General features: G+C 40.2%; 1 protein-coding gene across 1 annotated transcript in view; it reads left to right on the top strand.

Moving 5' to 3' along the window:
• ZBTB20 (zinc finger and BTB domain containing 20) overlaps nt 1-18,501 on the top strand; it is a 232,364-nt gene extending 213,863 nt beyond the window's left edge. Inside the window, 1 exon segment of the mRNA XM_055315851.1 lies at nt 3-18,501. Coding sequence (XP_055171826.1) covers nt 3-259 — 257 coding nt within the window. The 3' untranslated portion in view covers nt 260-18,501.
• The last annotated feature ends 3,718 nt before the right edge of the window (nt 18,502-22,219 follow it).

Here is a 22,219-nt window from a genome sequence, read left to right on the forward strand (position 1 = left end):
ACCGGGGGAGAAGTCCTACGAGTGCTACATCTGCAAAAAGAAGTTCTCCCACAAGACCCTCCTGGAGCGACACGTGGCCCTGCACAGTGCCAGCAACGGGACCCCTCCTGCGGGTACACCCCCAGGTGCCCGCGCTGGCCCCCCTGGGGTGGTGGCCTGCACGGAGGGGACCACTTACGTCTGCTCCGTCTGTCCAGCAAAGTTTGACCAAATCGAGCAGTTCAACGACCACATGAGGATGCATGTGTCTGACGGATAAGTAGTCTCTTTCTCTCTTTCTTATGAACAAAACCACAAAAAAGAAACAAACAAACAAACAAACAAAGCTATGGCACTAGAATTTAAGAAATGTTTTTGGTTTCGTTTTGACTTTCTGTTCTCGTTTTTGTTTCGTTTCATTTTGTACTACATGAAGAACTGTTTTTGCCTGCTGGTACATTACATTTCCGGAGGCTCGGGTGAATGATAGTTTTCCCAGCCTCCCTCGGATGGTGGCCTTAAGGCCTGGTAGTGCTTCAAGAGGTCCACTGGTTGGATCTCTAGCTACTGGCCTCTAAATACAACCCTTCTTTACAAAAAAAAAAAAAAAAAAAAAAAAAAAAAAATCTTTAAAAAAAAAAGTAAAAAAAAAAATTTTTTTTTCACTTGTGAAGAGCACTACAAAAATATATAACAAAATCTAAAAGGCCTACTGTCTTTAAGTACACCGCTTGCAGTGTTTCAGTGGACATTTTAACAATTCTGGCCGCTTGGACTTCACAGTAACCAGTTAAAACTGTGGAATATCACTTCTGGTCGAAAACCCAGAGGAAAGGCCCTGCTGTTTTCCACCTACCACATTGTCTGATTTCATAAAAGGGCTGGGGGGGTGGGAAGGGGCAGTGGGTTCGGTGGTGTGGGAAAGGCGAATGGCAGGCTTCTCCCCCAGATTCTGCTCGAGTCCACACACCCTGGCCCACCTCCTCCATATCCCCCCTTTCAGCAGAAGCCAGGAAGACTTGGACAAGCATCAAGCAACAGTGGCTATCGTATTTATTCAGTGTCTTCGCTGAGCCACAGCCTCAGCACAATCAAGAGGGACTTTCATGAAAGGCAGGAATGCAGATAAAACAAAGATATCAGAGGTTTGCACCTACGTTTCTAGGTACAAGAGAAGGATTCTTTCCAACAATCTTTGCAAAAAACAAAAACAAAAAAAAAAGTGTCAGGATATATTCTTGTGGAAGAGAAAAAGAAAGAGAAATGGAGGGTGGGGGGAATAATAAAAAGTTCTTGAGGCTTTTTTAATTCAAAATTTTATAGAGGGGCAAAAGTGACGTTTACCAGATAGAATGCTGATTTTTTTAATATATTTGCAACAGTATTTGTGTAAAAAAAAACAAAAAAAAGTGAGATTGTTAAAAGTAATTTTTTTTTCATTTTGGTTTTGCATACACTGCCACCAATCCCTTCTCTTTTATTTTATTTCACACACATATATATATTTTTTGGTAAGTCAAGACTGTTAAGGTTAGCGATACTGCTTCCAGATAGAAAGAATAAAAGGCAATTAAAGTTATATTTGAAAGAGAGGAAGGATATTTTCTTCATATTTTTTTTAATTTTTCTTAATTTTTATTATTTTTAAGTATTGCCTGGGTTGATGAGGGCCTCTGTGGCCAGCCCATCCCTGCTGTAATTTGAACTGCTGCTTTGTATTTTGATATGTAGTTCTTTGACTTTTAGCAAGCTTAAGTTGCTCCACTGACTATTTTTTTCAACTGATCCATCTAGAATTCTGTTCTTTTTCATGGGAGGACTTTATCTTTCAGAAACAGATTTCTTGCTTCTCTAAAAAGTTCATTGAGATCTTATGATTCTAGAATTTCTATTGCCTTTACTTCTTTTCTTTAATGAAACACTAGTAGTCTAGAGGTCGTGACAAATGGGTTTTCTTTTTGTGGTCAGCCAGGAGGAGGAGTTCATGCCTCCTCACCCTTCACAACTACAGAGAGCAGAAGCCTGGTACAGATCTGGAGGGCTTGATGCCAAAATTACTTTCTTCCTTCCAAATACCACCTTCTGACTATTTCCACCATGGTTGAGAGGGCTAAATAAGATGAGCGTCCTTTAGATGATTTATTAACCCTTGCTTTTTGGAACGGTTTTAAGGAAATTAACAAAAATTTCTCAGATACCACCATCCATCATTCAAAAGGCCACCAGTTTGTTGCATCATCCTAGATGCCACTCTCTCTTCCTAGTTGGGATTTCTCTCCTCGGTCCTGATCAAAGTATTGAAATAGGGATTTTTCCATTATAGACAGTGTCCTGAAGGGATTCCAAGTCAAATATAAAAATTCTTAAGCCTAACAAAGACTCCAAAGGTGATTTTCTTGCTGGGCATATTTTAACACTCTTAAGGGGGAAAACTAAATCTTTAAACAAAGCAGAAACACCAAACTATAATTTTTAAAAAGAAACAAAGACAGTATTTTAGTTTCAAAATTTCTTTGCATTTTAATTTTCTTGTCAGCAACGTATTTGCAAAAACTGTGCAACAAATGAGGAGAAATCTTCCAAGGAAAGCAACTCTATAGTAACTAAATGGTTTTACTCATATATTTTAGATATCGGTTAACTTGGATCTTTCCCATAAGTTCTTGGTGATGTTTAGTAGGGTTAGTGCAACTGGAGTACATGTGGGTTTTATTTGGTCCTCTGTCCTTAATTCAGTAAATATTTTCCTGGAAGTTTAATGTAGACTTGGATGGTTAACTGACTATTGGTTAACACTCATCGTGATTTCTAAGAGGAATCCTATCAAGAACTATGTGTCCAAAATTGACCTGTTTTAAAAGTTAGTGGGAAACAGCTTCAAAACTAAGAAAAAGTCCATTTTTCTCTTGCTAATTTTCCTTTTTTAAAATAGCAGTGTTGTAAGACTTTAATATTTCCACTTACTACCAACAGAGGGAGCATTAGTTAGTTAACCATGTCAGGGAATTGTTTTGATATCTTGAAAAACAAGTCATTCAAACCATGATATAAAAAGGAAAAAATTGACATTAAGTAACCAACTTGTCTAATCTAGAGGGAAAATGATATTAAATCACTTAGTATATGTTACAAATGATGAAGGCCAAAAGCCACTTTAAAATATTTTCACTTATTTGACAGCAGCTGATTTAAGATAGGGTCCTTATTCCAACCTTTGCGAAATAGGCAGGATTTACAGTACCTCTAGAAAAGTTGATCGTGGGTGCCATTATTGGCCACATTTAGCTGTCTGCTTCTCAATTCAGACGGAGACCCACTTGCCTTAATGTTGATTTGCCACGTGAGAAGCAAAGCAAATTGGGTTCAAATAAAATCCACATTTTGATACAGACATGTAGAGGAAAAAAAAATCCAGTTGGGTTTGAAACGCTAATATTCATCCTTTCCCTTCAAATGAAGTATCTCTTTTCTAAAAATGTTGAAGAACTCACAGAGAACTCTTGGTGAGGTGATGCAATCATTATAACCACATGGACTCTCCAGGTTTGCATAGTGGTAGACTTCTTCTTACCGTATGTCTATTCCTCCCAAACATTCATAGTCTAAAATAGTTGACAGATTTGTTCTCCGGAGAGAGGGAGAAGCTAGACTGCAGTGGAAGGTCTAATCTGGGGAGCAGTGAACTTGCTGTGGGGTCATTACTATATGCTCTAACCTTCTGAAAGGGCTACTTGCCCAACTGATGTAAGCCAGACTGTACCTATTTCAAAAGGATAGAGATGCTTTCTGATTGCCAGTCCTTACTTTTCAATTAAATAATTACCAACATCTTGGGAAATGGGAAAACATATTTTGCTTCAAGAATAGAGGATGAGCATGAATCCTTTTATTTTTTAGTTTCAAATCCAACAATCTTCTTACATTTAGAACTTCATGCTAGGATGCTATGAGTGCTAAAAAAAATTTTTTTTCAGTAGTCAGGGGAAAAAATAGATAAAATGGAAGCAAATGTTCCAGATTTAAGACCTCTTAGGAGGAATACAGGGAACAAGAACTGGTTTGGAAAAGCACATTTTTTTTAGTAATTTATGATTTAAAACTGGGTTAGCTGAACAAGGGAAGGGAAAAAAGTCAAAGGGGAATATTTATCTCGAGACATTTAGATACAGTTTATGAAAAATAAAATTGCCCTGCACTGAAAACATTGGTAGCATCTCAGTATGGTAGGCGACTTTCCCCTTATTACTATAATAAATGCCAATATTTGTACTAAAAAAAACCCAAGTGGTAAAATATGGCCCCCAAAAAGGAAGGAATTGAAACAGATGGATCTGATACAAATCTACACACATGGGGAAAGATTAAGAAACAAGCCAGGCAAAAATAATTTGAAATGAAAGTCTCTGTACCAAAATGGTTTTTACTATATATTTTAATGGAGTTGTAAACTTCGGCTCCTAATAATAGTTTATAGACTTTTTCCTGCCCAAATTCCTAATGCTCTGAAACTGTCTATGCCATGAGTAAGTGTGGTAGATAACTTCCTTCTCATGTTCCAGCTTTAGTCCAATCCTTCTTCATAGGCATCTTGGAGGTCGCAATAGCTCCCAGCCTTAGAAGGAAAGACGTGGATGTGCTTTGTTGAAAAATCATGGGTTTCATTTTATATCATCCCAATATTCTACAAGGACCAAGAAAACCCTTTGTAACCCATGAACAGTTAGAATGTATGCACTCTGTTAGAAGAAAAAAGGTTTCCTCTGGGTGTATGAATTACTTTCAAGTAAGCCCGAATGCCTTGACCTACATGTCCCTCCATCACACAAGCACACCAATAGTATGCGCCAGCCCATGCCCCAAATCCGTTTTCCCTCAGCAGTTGAAAATGAGGTGTGTCCCTTATAAAGTCCCTCGGGTCCTCAACAGAACATAATAAAAGGTTCGTGTTGCTTCCTAGATGTGCTTCCTCCATAACACTCCCAACACCTGTTGCCTTTAGGAAAGGGAGCAGTGAGCTAGATCTGGCCAAGATTCATACTCAACCTGCCCATTCAGGAGCCTTCCTCTGTTGTTATAGAAGATGTTATTTAATTAGCTGAGGCTGGGAGCAGAGGATATGTGATTCTGCAGCAAAGGTATCAGATAACCAAATCAGGTCTGCCTCTGCTAGGCAGAAAGAAACAAAACGAAGGTACAATGCAAGAACAGACACAACCTGAGATGCCCTTGGGATTTGGGAGAAGGGAGGGTGCCCTTTCTGTTGTGACCTGACTCTTAAAAGAAATCTTCTGAAAGAATTCTTTAATTTAGTAATGAGTTGAAGTCCAGGGTAATGGAAGCCCTGGGGAAGAGAACAAAAGGACTGCAAAGTGTATTCAGCACCCAATAATGCGAAACCAAAAAACATCCAATCACAACACTAGGAAGTTTGGCAAGAAGTATTTAGAGAAATCTCTGGGCTTTTCCATGGGTAGTAGGGTCGACAGACTTTCTTTTGAGTGATTTCTGGCTCTGAGAAACCTCTTTACTCACTAGAAAAGAACTTTCTTTAAATGGCCAATTTTATCCCCCAGAAAAAGAAATTTAAAAAAATAAAATAAAAATAGAACACTAAAGACAGAACCATGTGACCTGGTAGCAAACAAAAGGAAGGGCCCACTAGAATTTCAATAGGCTCCCTAATTCCTTAGAAAAAAGCAAGGCAACCCAACGCCTCTCCATCTGCAGTGCTTGAAGAAAGGGTCGCCTTGGCCCAGCCACCTGGGCTTGCTGGGACTCTGGGCAGGACTGCCCCACTGGGGTGGCTGCAGCCCCTTCCTCTTCACCTTGACATGAAGGAAAGAACTGTTCTCTTAGGTGCCTGGGAAATAGATTTGCCTGGGCCAAACTCTCAAAAACTATCTCCGCCCTGGTGCTCAGGCAGCACATGGAGACAGAGGGGGGCCACAGAGGAGCTCTTGCTCCAGGGAGAATATTCTCGGATTCCCAAGGGCTCTCTGTGTGGAGTTGCCATTTCTAATACCACTTAAATCGCCACAAGAGGAAAAGCCGTGGTGACTCAATGTTGGTATAAACACAAAACGTGAAAATTGCTAACCCAGAGCATCATTTCTAGCAAGAGGGATTAAGGTGATTAGCTTAACCAAAGTTCCCCAAAGATGTTTCTAAGTCTCCAAACAATCTTTTTTCCCCCTTGAACACTGAATCCACAGTGGTCAGCGGTGTACATTCACAGATCCCAGAAAATGGTTTGGAACACCAGGGTTTGTTTTCAGTTCTTTTTAGGTTGAAGAAGTAGAAGGTGAGGGCTGCATAGCACGGGTTCTTTTTCAGAACTAGGGATTCCACTGAAAAACTGCTAAAAATGCCCCGGGGTTGAAGCAACCAACTACAACCCCTGGATTCCAGTGGTTTCTCAGGGCCAGCCTATTGCTCCACAAACTAAACAGATTAAAATCTAATCTGAAGCGACCTCAGTTGAGGTATTTTCACCAGAAGCCACTTATAGTAAAGAATTATTGCCTTAAGTCAGAAAGCCCAGGGAAGAGAACAGAGGACAGAGAGGTTGAAAGGAAGTGAAGACATAGACATTTCTTGTTTTTAATTCTGCTTCGTTATCAAAATGGGCCCTCTTCATGAGTGAAGACTATGGAAACATTGGCTTTGCAGGGATGTGTCAAACTTGTCTGGGACTGACAGTTCTCAGGAAGTGGTTGCTCTTTTTTATATCCTCTTTCAGTGACTTAGGTCTGGGCTGGCTGTAAAATAGGCATCATATTAGTCAAAGAATAAATCCCATAAGACATGATCACAGGTGCCAAGGATGCCAGTTTTAATCATTTCCTTCACAGAGAGAACAGTCTGTACTAAAAGCTTTCATTCCCTATACAGTATAAATTTCTAAACTCGGTTTTCCTCGGTTTTAGTGAGCATCTGGTTTATCTGGTGGTACTTTGTTTAAATGCAAACTCACAACTTTCAAATCTTCAAGGAGGGAGCATAATCTTCAGTTCATAGAGGAAATCTAGCCACACTTGTGGGAGTCCTGGCTTTTGAGATACCTAATTAGGGTATAAAAAGTTCCTACCAGCCGTCTTTCAAATTCAGGGGTTTCCTTGGTTCAAATGCCTCAATGAGATTCTGATAGACCTAAGATAGAAAAACAAAAACAAAAACAAATTTGACCCCACAGGAGACATCTGTTTCTACTACTGTCACAACAGTCACAGCTGCTGTCCAAAATGTCTATAAATGAGTACATGTCATGCAGGTACACACGCAGTGTGAGGTCCTCTCACTGCAGAACTGTTGCATGTCCGTATTCCCCAGTGGTAGATTCTGGAACTTCTAGTTAGTCAAAGGTCTCACATATCTCCTGCCTGCTTCTGCTCTGTTGCCTTAGTTGGGTGCACCAGTGCCGTCCGCTATCTGTGATGAGGTTCTAGGGCATTCTGAAGGAGCCCCACCATCAGTAATTTTCTATTGTACCAGTTTCATGAGAAACTTAAATCTGCTGCGTGGAGTAGAGTGCACTTAGCAAACTCTGCACATCCGCTGGATTTACCGACATGTGCACGGGCACGTTTGCGTGGATACTTGTAGTGTGCGTGCCTCTCAGAAAGCACACGTGGGCATAGGTCCTGGTGCCTGTTACGGTTGCCTCTTCCCACCATTGCGCTCCAGACTTGTGGCTCCCTGCCCAGGAAGCAGTCACCTGCCCACTCTGTTGCTTTTCGTAGCGTGTCCTAGTTGGGAGAAACAAAGGCAGCTTGTTGGATCCACAGCAAACCTACGGTGACAGGCTGTTTTCCTCCAGAAGAAGGTAGAACAGAAGTAGTCAAGTGGCGAGCAGACACAGAGAGAGGCAGTCCGGGCACCCCTCCGGGTCTTCTGGGGAGGAGGAGCACCGAGGCCAGGGAGGGGAGGCCTAGTCCATGGCTCAAAGGCCTTCAGTGCTTTCCTCCACGCAGCCCAGTGTGTGCACCCAAACACCTGCTCCCCTGTAACTTTCACTGCCAAACCAGAGTTTCCCCATCCTGCCTGCATCTGCAGGACATCATCAGAATTCCAAACCGTGTCTCCTGAAGCCACCGTGGCCTCCGCAAAGTCTTTCCAAGAGCAGGTTGTTTACCGTGTCTAGCAAGCCGGTAGACTCCCGGGGGAATCATGTTTGGTAATCTCTAAGAATCGACAGCTCCGGCCCATCTCCGACGTGAAAGTAGAAGGCCACATGCACTCTCGTGCACGATTCTGAACAAATGGACCTGGCTCTCGTAGCTGACCTTGAAGATTGGCCTGGAAACAGTCGGATTCAGTTTGCTCACCCCCACACCCTTCTTTCACTAGGTGGCTTATTATTTTTTGTGACATGTAGATTATTTCTGCTGATTTACAGAATTCAGAGGACATTTTCTTGCCTCTTCTATTTTGGTGACTTTTTCCCCTACCCCATTAAGTAAGGCTACTTACAGTTAGAATCTTTTCATTGTTGTTATTTTTAAAAATGTATATTGTCTTTCTATATCCAAAAGAAGTCTGTGACTGTAACCATAGGTATTTCTTTTTACTGGAAAAAAGAGTTGGGGTTTTTTTTTGGTTTTTTTTTTTTGGTTTGTTTTTGTTTTTGTTTTTTTTAATTAACAGTACTAGTGACTTTGTGGAAGAACATGAGTTACATTTAGGTATGCTTAAGTACAGTACACTACATTGCAGTATTTCTGAAAGCTAGAACATACACATTATATATAACTCTATATTGAAATATATATTACATTATATTCATTTTAACTTTTGAATCTGCCTATGATCATGAGTTGATTGAAATATTATTTCTTTGCATTTATCACCCATCACCATCCTGCTGCAGTTAATCTGGTGCATTTAATAATAATCATTACTGCTCTAGTTCGCTTTTTATATTATCAGCTTCAGTATTGTCTTTACAGGATTTTAGGATTTTTTTAAGCTCAGACTTAGCAAATGTAGGAAAGTGAAAACTTTTTTTAAGAAAACTTTTTTTTTTTTCGGTGTGGCCGATACAAAGAGGTTCGTATTCAAAGTGATCTTGTTTAGCTGACCCGCTCAATATCTGAAGAACAAAAGAAGTGCATATGAATGTATCTGTGATTTTTCCCTTTTAGGACTGTCACTGTCTATATTTGCTTTTGAAAACATGACCAAAAGGGGCTGCTTCACCCCCATAGATCTGACCAACAATTGCAGGCTGCCATTCGAAGGGCTGCTCTTCTGAAAAGCTTAAGGGAATGAAATGACTAAGCTGTCCCAACTGGATTTTCAGACGTTGATTTTAATACTGCTTCTTTGCAGACTACTTTCTGTTTTCAGCATGCTTTACGATGATTTTTAACTAGTCTTCAATGCTTCCCTGGAGGCAGCTTGGCAATATAACATTCATTTTCCTAGGAGATTTTCTTTCTTAAATAAAGCCAGAATTTGAGGAAATCTTTCATGTCAGAGGCTGAGAGAAATAGAACCGAGAAATAGAGATCTCATTTTTTTTCCATCCGCAGAATTCATAAAATGGTGGCTCTTGGGGTCTCTGGCCTCCCGTATCTCCATTTGTCTGTGAAGGTGGGGATCTGGTGCCAGGCCATCATGGAAGCTTTCAGAAATCAGGCATCCTGTCTTCCTAGCAAGAAATATTTTCAAGTAGTATTTTCAGATAAAGAGCTTCTTCTCCTTCCCTTAGCTACTCAACCCAATGCCTGGAATCTCCGCAGTTGGATAAACTTTACACCCATCCCAGAGACCTAAAATCAGATTCGTTCTCTCGGTTCTTCATTCAGGGCAAAATGGAAACAGTGGTTTATAATAGTGTGAAAGCCCTTCCCACATTGGACCAATATTAAGGCCTCTCAGCATGAGTAACAAACACCAACTCCTTCCTTTCTTCTCTCCTAGTAGATTTTTATTTCCAAATCCCATCCCATTCTGCTGTGCCCGCCCTCCAACCACTGGCGGCAACAAATCTTTCCTCCCCTTATGCAAGCCCCCAGAGGTGCCCTCCACTTGTAAAGCCTCGTAGGCCTACCCCAAGCCTACTTTGAAGAGGTTACCATTGAGTCTGGTAGCAAAATTCTGAGTCTGTTTCTCCACAGTTTTCAACTAAAAATATTTCTACAGGACAGACATAATTGTGAATTGGGATTCACTGAGCCTGTTGCTTTCCCAGTGACCTTGGAATACCCAAATCGTATCAGTTTAATTATTTTCCTCTTTCCTCTTCCTAACTATGTTCCTTTATTTCTTGTTTCTCTTCAGGACTCTTTAAATTACTGTTTCTCCTCCTCACCACCTGAAGAACTTGAACAGTTATGACCCCTGAGCACTCATTTCCCTCCCTCTCCCACCCGTCCTGAATGTCCTTCTCTAACTTTTGTGCAGTTAAAGAGCATTGACAGGAGTCAGCTCATCAATTTGAGACTCGTAGGCAGAGCGAAGAAGCATGTCTTCACTGTACCTTCAAATTTTAAAAGTTATCAATATTCTTTTGAGAGTGGGAGGACCTGAGTCACAGTTTTAAATGTCAGCTGAGCTAGTGAGGTCATTAATTCCTTTCACCTTCACATTTGGCCAAAGGTAAAGAGGAGAAAATATTTTCTGAGGTTTTTTTTTTTTCTTTAAATATCAGAGTGTTCAAATTCCTGATATGAAGAGACCATTTCTGAGAGGGGAAAAAAATGTTATCAATGTTGACTGTCTCAAGTCCTGCTGATATTTAGCCAAATGGCATATTTACCACATACTAGATTTACAGAAATCTAACAGAAGAGGTACCATTTTAAAATAATTTTGATAACTGCTCGAGCCTTAGTGAACTCTCTTAAAACAATCAAAGCCACTTCTGCTAAAGTAGGAAGAAACAACTAGGAAGAATTTTTTCGTATGTCATCTTTCTGAAAAACAAATAATTGTTGATTGATTTAGAACTTTAAGCGGTGATCTGTTGAGGGATGGAAAGATGCATAAAGTGTCTAAAGTATCTATCTCACAAGCAGTTGTTTTTTAAATGTAAACCATGTGTGTATATAAAATAGGGCTGACCGGATACTTGAAGGGCCATGTAATACACTCCCCAGTACCTAAACATTCAACATGTAATTTAGTTATCATGCTAGATCTCATTTCAATGAGTTACAACTGCCTTGTTGCCAAAATGTTGCCCCAAAACTGATACCATTCTGGATCTATCCCTTTACAGGTTGTTCATAATGTAATACGTTCTTTCCTGACTTCCAGTCCAACATTCTTGCTGTGCTCCTACATTGCCTCTTGGCTCCCATGAAGACAAATTCTGTGGCATTTAGAGTATTAACTGGTTCTGAATGCCCAGAAGAAGGACGCTATCTCATTTCTTGCTTTACTCACTGGCAAACAGAATCAACATTTAGTATGAGAAATGCATTCCTGATGTGACCAGAGGCCTGACCCATCTCCTACCTTAATTAAACCAGTTTATAACATCAACTCACACCACAGAAAGCAATGAAATAAGAGATAGTTCAAACCCTTCCTGGATTATATTATACATCTAGTAGGAAATCAACATTTCTTAAAGCCAGTATTTATGTTGCCTAGGATGGTGAGCTTCACTTGGCATAGTTTCCCAGTCAATCCCATCTTCCCTTCCTTTGTCTGTTCTCCCTCTATCTTTTTTGTAAAAGTGCTCTTTATCTAAAGTACTCTTCTCCTCAGGCTTTGGCTTCTGAAACAGGAGAAGACTCTTTTAAATCCTAATTACTATTGTCTAAAGGATAGTGTAGAGTAGGAGAGGATCTAGTTCTGACAGGTCCCATTTGGTCCAGTCAATCACAGGGATTCCTCAGGATGCCTTCTTGATATTATTCCTTCTGGTTTCCTGAGAAGAGCTCTAACCCTGAGATGAGGATTTCTCACCGCAACCTCTGCATTAGTCTGGAATTATGTGCAAATCCCGGTAATATTCTAGAGACTCCAGGGTGTGAATTTCTTATTGCTCATGAGCCTCCTGCTTTTCTAAACTGACACCAAGAGCCCCACCAGTAACTAATGCAGCAAAATGATGGTCAGAAACATTATAGTATGTAATAGGGAGGATGGCAAGAGATTTGTTTCTTCTTTTCTCCCATAAAAAGCTTGCTTCCCCACCCCACCCCACCCCACCACCACCACCATGCGTTTCAGAAAGTCTGCATCTCATTTTACAGATATGTAGTTTTAGGATTTGCAAATATAGCTTAGGAAATGTTCTGAGATTGAAGCTGGTGGCAAACCAGTTTATTTTCTGCACTGGACTTTAGGACAAGTGTGCACAGATACAATTCCTTCAAAGAAAGTGAAACTAATATAGTAAAGCAAAGGGATAATACTTTTACACATTAAAACAGTTGTTTGCTATCTGTAAACCTTGATTTAAGCATAATTATTATTTTTAGAAACCTGAAACTGGAGGAATGTGTATTTTAGTAAAGTTTGTTTGTCGATTTGTTTGTTTCCCTTTATCTCTTTCTTCTCAAGATAGTAAAAGATTTGGATTCTTTAATTTGATACTGTCCCTGGCCATAGGTATCAGTCAAATAATGCCTGCCCTGACCATACTCTTTTCCTTTTAAAGTAAGAGCCTTCCTGCCTGCCATTAAGGAGCCTTTTCTCCTTGAAAATCTTATCTTCCTTTTCAATTAGTATGTGAGAGCTTTGAGGAGAAAATCTCTCCCTGCACTTTGAGAGTAGAATAGTTAAAAACTGTTTCTTGAGAGAAACCCCATTTAGCTAAACTAACAAGTCTGAGGCCAAAGAATGGGAATTGATTGCAGATGAAGGTCATGTATTTTACACTACAAATCTTTATTGCCTCTTCCAATTTTTGGAATGAGGCTGAGAATAAATTAATTTCATGAAAATCTGCTTTGGATGTTTCTTATTAATAACTAATGCAAAATACCCAGAAAAGACAAAGAAAGATGTTACTAAATGCAAAGTCAATCTATAGATTTTTATAATTATTCAGATTTCTTTTCTACTCATTTTCAAAAATATGTGTCCATGAGATCTTAAGTAGAGAAACATCTGCTTTTCCATTGCTTCTCATCTCCCCCACCTAGCACTGGAGATGAGAGTCACAGAGGGAGACCGGCAATGCATTGCCAGTCCTACACCCATTTGTACCACCCCACCACCACCACTACCACAAAATAAGGAAAAACTAAATTAGAAACTTTTTTTTTGAAAAAAGGGAAATTGTAGTGCTTCATTTGAAAGCATACAGTTTTTAACTCAATTCAATTTACAGATAGCCTGACAACCTTTTTATAACCTGTCTTTTGTGCTATAATTTGCATTTTTAACTCAATCTTTAAAATAATTGCCATTTCAATTAAGTGAACAGAGGAAAAGCAAAGAGGGGAGACAGGGCAATGTGATGGGGCTAAATCTGATACAGTTTTGGATTCATAAAGCCAGTTCTCAGAGTTACCAGAGAAAGCTAATACCACTCACCCTTTGCCATTCTTGCCCATCCTTACTATTCTAGTCTTAAGAATTGGGCAGGAAACCTCACTTCTTTAGGATTTAAGACTTTTCTTATTTCTGTCAAACCCATTCAGAGAAATCATACAAACCCTTGACTGCTCCTATACCTAATCTGCTCTCCTGGGCATATGCAGAGAGATATCTGAAAAAAAAAAGTGATGGTTCAAATTTGGTACAAGATTTAGACATAGTCTAAAGTACTTTGTGTACCTTCGCTGCCAAGAGGTTCTTTGACAAATAAGGCTAGTTTCTCTGCTTCCTACTCTCCCTGGGACAAATTTGATTTGGAACCATCTGTATGAAGATTTGTAGGAAAAAATTCTCAAAAGCACTGTCAACAGTTAAACTCCTTCCTTAGTTCCAATGATTTGAACCTCAGTTTTCCTGGGAGGGGCCTATTAATATAGACATTAAGGGTAACTTTCATATATTGAATTAAAATTGTTTTTTTGCCCCCTGTTGAAAGAATTGTGGTTTTCAGAGAAAAAAAAATGAAAGCAGGATTTCTTAGTAATCGTCCGCGTGGCAAAACAAAGACAAGAAGTTGATAGGGTAGAGAAAATCTATGGTAACTTTATGTCTTAAAGTAATTTGACTATACTGGCCCCACTATGCCAAATGCCTTTGTTTCCACAATGTATTCAATACTACGTCTTGATTCTCCTGAGACTTCCAGCATGCATGTGTGGGTAGGAGCAGACAAGCAGATTTACATTTGGAGAATGGAGACCCAGACATACCAAAAAAATCCACTCTTAGAGGAGTATCAAATACAAAATATTTCCCCAGAATCACTCAGCACTGCGGTATCCCAAACCAATTCCAGATTGATCGTAAGCGAGAAGTAAGCTCCCTAAGATATCCTACTATGAATGTTTTTTTCTTACAGAATAATACAAGAAGAGGTACAATGCAGATTCTTAATTTGGGTGTAATTATAATTCACTTTTATATTTAATAGCTGTACTTTTGTGTGAGTGTGTCATTGAGCTATTCGTACCAGTTTTCAATCTATCATCCTGAGAGGGGCCTCGAAAATTTCTGCTTATGTGTATGTAGATCTGTATTTCTGTGTAGTCAGAAAACAAAGCAAACAGGGGAGGAACGAGAGGAGGGAGTAGGCAGTCAATGTGAAGAAATGAGTGCTCCTAGCGTCCCTATTTATGTTAGGTAAGGTGGCTGCTGCCAGAAGCCCTCCGGGAAGAGTTGATTGCACTATTCTAAAATAAGAGCCCAGCACTGTTCAATTTAGAACCATGTTTTGGGAAACAGGAAAGTTTTATCTTTTTCTGTACCCATTCTCTTTAGCATCAGAGCCATTTGACGTGATGAAAACCATTCAGTAAAAACCACTACTGACCTTTGCATTAAATAGCTATTTTCCTCTTCTAAATACTACCCCTGGTTTCAACTCATCTACTTCCCTTTATTCTCTGCCTATTGATTTAACATTTTACAGAATAATACATAGGCGCATGCTACTTGTTTCTCTCTTTGGAGCTGAAACAAACAGGGGCAACAAGAGATGACTCACAGAAGTGTGAGGTAAAGACTGAACTTCCCACTTGTGTGGCACTGGTAACCTTTACTAACAACTGTTTAGGGTTGAGCTTGGGTCTATAATAGGGCTTTTTTTTTTCTTTTGGTTTTTGTTGGGGGATAATTTTTTTGTTTTGAGGTTTGTTTGTTTTTTTTTTGTTTTGTTTTTTTTGTTTTTTTTTTTTTTTTTTTTGCACTAAATATGACTGCACTGCATTGCACTACTGAAATGTATTTACTTGTGCTGGGAGAGAGTGTGTGAGGTATGGGAAGAAAGAGGCAGTTATGAAACAGGAAGCATCACAAAATGGAGAATTCTTTCCATCGTGCTTGGTCTTAGCAGGGTTGGTGAGAATCTGTGAATCTACTAACTCTTGATCAGGCCCAGAAACTGCCATGCTGATAGGATTTGTTGTCTTATTATAAAGAAGCAGGGCTAGTACAGTAAATTGAAGATGTTCAAGGAAAAGTTTGCCCAATGTTGTCTCCAACCAAGCTTTCATTAAGAGTTGCAATGGTAAGGGAGCCAGCTGAGGTGAGGTTGAAGTCTTCACCTTGGCCTCACCACAAATCCCCTTGATGACGCACATTCCAGTGTGGCAGAGGGCAGTGGCATTTCCTACATTCAAGAAAAAAAAACAAGAACAAAACAAAACCTAGCCTTGTGTGTATAGGAGATATCCATTCAGCCTGAGCATGCTTTTCCATCCCTGGGTGAGACCTAGGTCAGGCTAACCAAAGAGGAAGGCCATGCACGTGGAAAAATCCTTTAAGATGGCAGTAAGGGAACAGTGCAATAAACACTGAAAACCAGTGAGGTGAAATGTTTATTTTGAAACAAGTTAGACCAACATTGAAATTGAAGGAAGGGTTGGAGAAGTGATCAGAACCTACTTACTAGCTGCTCCATCATAGACTATCCTTTATTAAGCAGAAGACCTTAACAGTGCCTAAAAGTTTAGTTTTGAAGTTGCTGAATCTTTTCCATTTTTTTATTGGGTTTATTTTTATTGCCTTTTTAAGCCTGAGAAGTAATTAGCATGTGACAGCTCTTCAGTGACTATTCGTAAAAGAATCTTGCACCACAGGAAAACAATCGATTCTGTAAGGGAAGTAGATTCTGTAGGGCACAAGAGTGAAGATGCTTGAAGAGCTCTTCCAGAATCCAAGGTGACAGCTTTGAAGATTCTGGTTCCGTAGGGAAGGGTCACAACACATATAAATGGCTAATGTTGAATTTTTCTGAACACTATCACATGTGGGGACATCAATTTGGAAAACTGTCAGTTGAGGTCTCTTTCCTAAGATTACAACATTGCTACCTATCTCTCCCTTGCTCTCCTCCTTAGCATCCATCCAAGTCTACTATTAGAAGGGAAAAAAATTGTAAGAGAACTGTCAGCCTTACGAGTTAGGAAAAAACACCACCCCAGGGCTTTCAGAACTAAAGGAAGCAATCCCTTAAGCACTCAAAGCATTATCTCAGTTTTAAATAGGAACCTCTAATTCAGAGCTCTTCACAGGTACTTAGAGATGTGTATTGCGTAAGCACTAAGACGGTATTGACTGCACCAAACCAAAGGTATAGAAAGAAATAATTGACCTTTTAAAATACACTCACATTAACTGTCCTAGTATACTTCTCTTGAGGCTTTGCGGAAACAACTTCTCTTGTGAAACTTGCATACCCACTCCAGTTTTGTCACCAAAGATTTTAATCACCAGAGCCTGATCTCCTCTCTCCCACACAAAAATAATATGACAGGCTCGGCGGGTATGCTTTGGTGGTCAAAGGAGGACACTTTGGTTTTCATTCTGTTCACGGTGATATTTACAGGGAACTCATTATTAGAGGAGCTACTGAACTGTCTTTGTGACTTAGGGTTTAGTCAAAGGTTTAAAAAAAGTAGGGGGAAAAATACAATTGTACTTTGACACTGAAAACTGGTCTTTAATAGAGTCATGACCTGAAGACTGATGGAGAGAAAGAAACTTCCATGGAAGAGAGTGAGCTAAATCACATAGAACCAAACAAGGTCATTGGTGAAATGTGGGGCAGTGTAGACAACAGAGCAGATCGCTGCTCTTTGTGGCCAGAGCCAACAACAACGGCCAGAGGCAGAGTCAGATAACCGGCAAGTGAATTCAAGTACTGAAAAAGCCATGATCTGGGTTTCACTGTGGTTGCTGGAGTGGTTAAAATGCCCATGCCCATGGCAAGGACAGTGCTGAGGCTGACCTGTTGTGATAGTGCCTTTCTTGTAGCAAGTACTCAATAATTTGTTCAGTTAGGCTTTTCTGGACCATTATCCCCGGTCTTCTGAGGAGGTCTGAAGGGATAGTATTCACTTTGGATGAAGGGACAGGATATTGCTCCTGGGATGATGTGATTTGATGATATTTGCACTAGATTCTAAACTCTACTTTAAACTGGAGCAACTGAATAAGAGAAAAACCAAGGATGGTTCAATGTTAAAAGAAACCAAAAGCAGTATTTTCTGACTGATGCCTCTTCTCTTTCTTCTCTTTATTTTCATTCTTCTCCTCCTTCTCCTTCTTCTTCTTTTCCCTTGAAGGAAGCTTCATACTTGCTGATTACCAAGCCCAACTCTTACCAATTCTTTTCCTTCATTATTTTTTCTCCCCACACTGAACCTTCTGTGTGAATTAACCATCAGGTAGGAATGGTCAACGTAAAGGGCATCTGTCCTTACAACTTTGCATGGGTCCTCTGTGTCATCGAGGGCACGAGGCATTGGAGGTGGGGGTGGGAGTCTCCTCCAGAGCCACCTGGCCCTTAGGAAGGCTGAAAAGCAGAGATCTCATATGGAGAGCTGAGCTGACACATATTTGCCCAGAGGACATTAGAGCCTGTGGTTAATCCTAACAAATGCTTAGAAAGAGAAGGAAACCCATGTGTTGGAGAAAAAGAAGGAAGGTGGTGCCCACTGTTTGCCTGTTTCCCCTCTCTCTTCTCTCTCCCACCTCACCTCCTATCCTCTCTATCATAATTATATTTCATCTCATTTATTTATGTTACCAGAAGAATTATTGGGTTCCTTGGTTTTTCTCTTTATCAGTGGGCTGGGAACTCTTCCAAAATTAAAAGCAGATCCCATCAGCGGCTCCCCTGTAGCCTACCAGTTTCTCAAATGCTGTCCACCTGGTCTTGACCCAGTCAACTAAGATAACTTGGAAGCTTTGGCTGGCTCAACCACCTGTCACTTTATTTTCATTTTGTTTTCATTTCCATTTGAATTCTGAGTGATCCTATGGGAAGGTGGAAATCACAGAAAAGGTTTAGAGGCTGCAATTCTAGGGCATAGCTTGTCAAGAGTTTGTATTATCCAAAATATAGCTTTCTACGCCTGTTTTTCTGTTGAATCTGTTGCCCTGATTATAATTTCTATTATATTTGTGGTTATTTTTATAAGAATAGAGTCCATTTGCTATGTCTATTTGAGTACTTTTTTTCTATTTTCCCCACATGGATGCAGTACCAACCTGTTAATGAAATATCTTTTTATTATATTATTAATATGTAATTCTACTGTAGACCAAAAATATAAAAACAAATTTGCTCATTTTAAAGATATAAAGAACTAGTGAGTAAAAGATTAAGAGTTGAAGGAAAAGACAGAAGAGCAGTGGTTAACTATGTTGAGTTAGAAATCTAAGAGTAGCCTTACCTATTTTTTAACCAGTGCTTGCCAATCATACCATAGTTGGGATTATATAGTCTTGGCTCCTTCATGCTTATGTTCTATAATTTTTGTTTGTCTGTTTGTTTTTCTTTGATGTAATTGAGGTTGCACATCATGCTATTTTTGGCGATGCCTGATTTTATTATATTGTACTTTTATCAGTCATTTCCTTTAGAAGGATGGGGGGAAAAGTTTTATTTCTTTTTTTAATTTAAAATTTGTTTAATGCACTGGAAATAAAATTGGACACATTTCACTGTTCAAAAATTCAAAAACAAAACAGAACAAACACCACAAAGAAAAAACCAGCAACCAAATAAGCAACAGGAGAAAAAAAAAAAGCTATGAGAAAAATCATCTAGTCCTACTGAATTCCCATACAAAATCCATCTCACACAAAAGAAAAACATCATCAAATAAGAAAGATAAGTCCTAAAAGTGACCATGCTGAAAATATAAAAGAAACCTGGGCTCAGTGGGGATGGGGAAAATGAGGCATTCCTTTGAGATCTGAGATCTTACCATTGTCCCAGTGAATGCCAAAAGAGTTAAATGTGGGAGAGACCATGATGGGGGAAATAAACCCAGCATTTCTGAAACTCTCTCTCACCATTTATCCTATGCTCGGGCTCCATTTTGAGGGGGGAAAAAAGATGTGCTATGATTGAAAAATTGGCTTGTAGAGAGGTGTGTGTACAGTACACAGGTGCACCCAGTTCGGTCCTCCACCCACGTACTACCTCACGTGTTTCTTTTCCCCGTGAGGATTGCAGGGGGGAGACCCACAATGTAGGAGACCGTAAGTGACCCGCTAGAACATCAGCTAGTGCTAAAGAACCTCTTGACTCCAAGTCGACCCTCCTTCTTCAGCATTCCCGATACCAACAGAACCAGTTAACCCATACAAATGCACAGTGAGAGGAACGACAGAGATCATTTGCCTAGCCAAGTGGTTATATCATTTGTTTCACGTTTGCTGGGTTTTTCTGGTTTTGTTTTGTTTTGGAGTAGGGGTGGGAGTGGATGTAACTTCACAATCCTAATACAGTAATTGTTTTGCATCTTCCATGTTTTATGCAAAAACAGACATTTGAATCAATAACTAATTGTGCCCTAGACTGAAAGTTAATGTTTAGGAGAGGAAAAAAATTGTTGGAATTTTTTCTACATTTTTTTGTGAAGAATCTTTTTTGGAAAGGAAGGATACATATTTTTGTTGTGTAATATTTTCTATTTTTGAATGCATTTTATTGGTACAAGACTGTTTTTTTGGTGAAGACATTATTTAAAAAAAAAAAAAGAAAAAAACTAATCGAAAAGTTTGCCCTTAAGGATATGCTGCAGTTTTGAGGTTAAAAAAAAAAAAAATAACTGATTCAAGATGCGTGTTAAAAGTTGGGATTATATTGTTGTTTTTTGTAATTGTTACAAGAAGAAGTTTGTACCCACTGCTGTTTATTTTGTTTCAGATGAGTAAGTAAAGGGATTGTTCTTGTTTTATTCTTTTTTTAGAGAAAAAAAAAAGCTATTTATGAAATGTCAAAAACACTGGACTGTGAGTTTAAGTGTGGAAGCATTTTACCACCCTGTGTCTTCGACCAATTATGGGAAACCCCTTTTCTCTTTCCCCCCGCCTTAGCCTTGCCAAATGAGAAAAAATATAACAGCTGTCAGATGATGAAAGCCACTGAAGCCCTGCTTTAATTTTTACGGTTCGAAAAAGTCAGAAAACCAAAGTTCAATTTGTTTCTGAAATCCCACTGTCTGTAGCCCTTTTTTGTATGACACAGCCAGCCGGCTCTGCCTCTCCGTCTTGGATCATTGCCTTCTTAAGGACTGGGGGCCAACTGTGATGCAAAGAGAAGCATGAAGGTGGTGGGCCTGGGGGCTGAGGTCTCATGAAGTCCATGTGAGTGGGACCTCAGCCTCTCGGTGGGCAACCACGCTTCCCCAGCCTGTGGCCAGGCTGCTCAGAGGGCGCAGCGCTCTCCCTGCCGGAGGAGAGAGCCCGATGCCTCCACTCTCAGCTTCTGAGACCTTCTGTGACCATCGCTCTCCAGAATGGCTTCGCCTTTCTCAGCAGCCCACGTTCCATGGACGGGCTGGAAGAGGGAGGATCCAGTTGAAAGAAATGGGGAAGGTAGGGCAAGGGACCATCGAGCACAAGGGATCTTGTCTGCCTCATCTTTGATTCTGTGGATTGTCCATCCATCTGCTCACTGTGAAGACGGAGAGGCAGAGTGCCCTAAGGCTGTCCAATAGCTTTCCATATTTTTTCAACATTGAAAAAATAATTTTTAAAAACTGTGATTTTTTTTTTTTAAAAAAATCATTTGGCTGGAGGGAAGGGAAAAGGGAAACACCAAAAGCTGTAACATGATTAACTGGAGATATTTAACTGGGGGCACTTTCTAGACCAAGACAAATGAATTCCGTTCTGGACCCTAAAGCAGCCAAATCTTGAGACTGTCAATGACAGAAAGCTGAAGAGAGGCCTCCACTTCCTCCTTTCTCCTTTCTTCTCTCTGTCTCAGAACTCTCTCTGTTCTCCTTTTCCAACTTCCCCTGGACTACTGCCCCGGTGGCCCTCAGACTCCCATTTCGTGTGTGTGTGTGTGTGTGTGTGTGAGCGCATGCACGTGCACACACACACTTGGAAAATACCATTTTTCTTAAGGATTGTGGGACCGAATAAAATCATGTGCCTTCATTTTTTTCCTTTTATAGTTAGATGAACCTCTTCCTTTTTACAGTGCTTAAAAAAAATAGGGGAGGTTGAAGTGTTAGTGGAGGACTTGGGCATCGTTTGAGAAGTGATTTTTATTGAACACATTCCCCCTATTAACACAGACACGCCAACCCCTTCGTGATGCTCCTTGGACATTTAGAGCATTACCTAGCCAGATACACGACAGCCTGAACCCATTTGACTTTAGAGCAATTCCTGAAAAGTCTATTTCGTACGCTTCTTTCATTTTTATCAAAAATGAGGTGAACAACGGCAAGCGGCCTTGTTCTCCGGATTTGGTGCTTCTGAGTGTGGCATGGGATGGGCATGGGGGTGGGGGAGTGGGTGTGTTTCGATAAAGGGTGCATTCCTATAGCTCTCTGGTGCTGAAGGGCCTCAAGTTCCTTCCAGAGACTTGCATTTGACACACTTTAAGTACACACAAATGAATGGTATCACATGCAATATTTTAATGGAGCAACGGGAGAGGCTCTTTGAAACGGGGTTTTGCATCTTTTTGTAACATTTTGATTTCTCTGGTGCCTTATTCCTACTTGATGCTGGCACTCACATACCCACAGGAAGGGACACGGAAGTCAGCCTGGGGAGTGGGGACGCTCCAGCAATGCTGGGGCGTGCGGGCGCGGGGGGCGGTGGGGGGTTGGTGTCAGGTGGCGGGGAAGGGACTAGATGGCATCTCTTAGCTGAAGCCAAGAAGGAACTGCACAAACCCATACAAAGT

Source organism: Nyctereutes procyonoides, unplaced genomic scaffold, assembly GCF_905146905.1.
Source record: "Nyctereutes procyonoides isolate TBG_1078 unplaced genomic scaffold, NYPRO_anot_genome, whole genome shotgun sequence".
Lineage (NCBI taxonomy): Eukaryota > Metazoa > Chordata > Mammalia > Carnivora > Canidae > Nyctereutes > Nyctereutes procyonoides.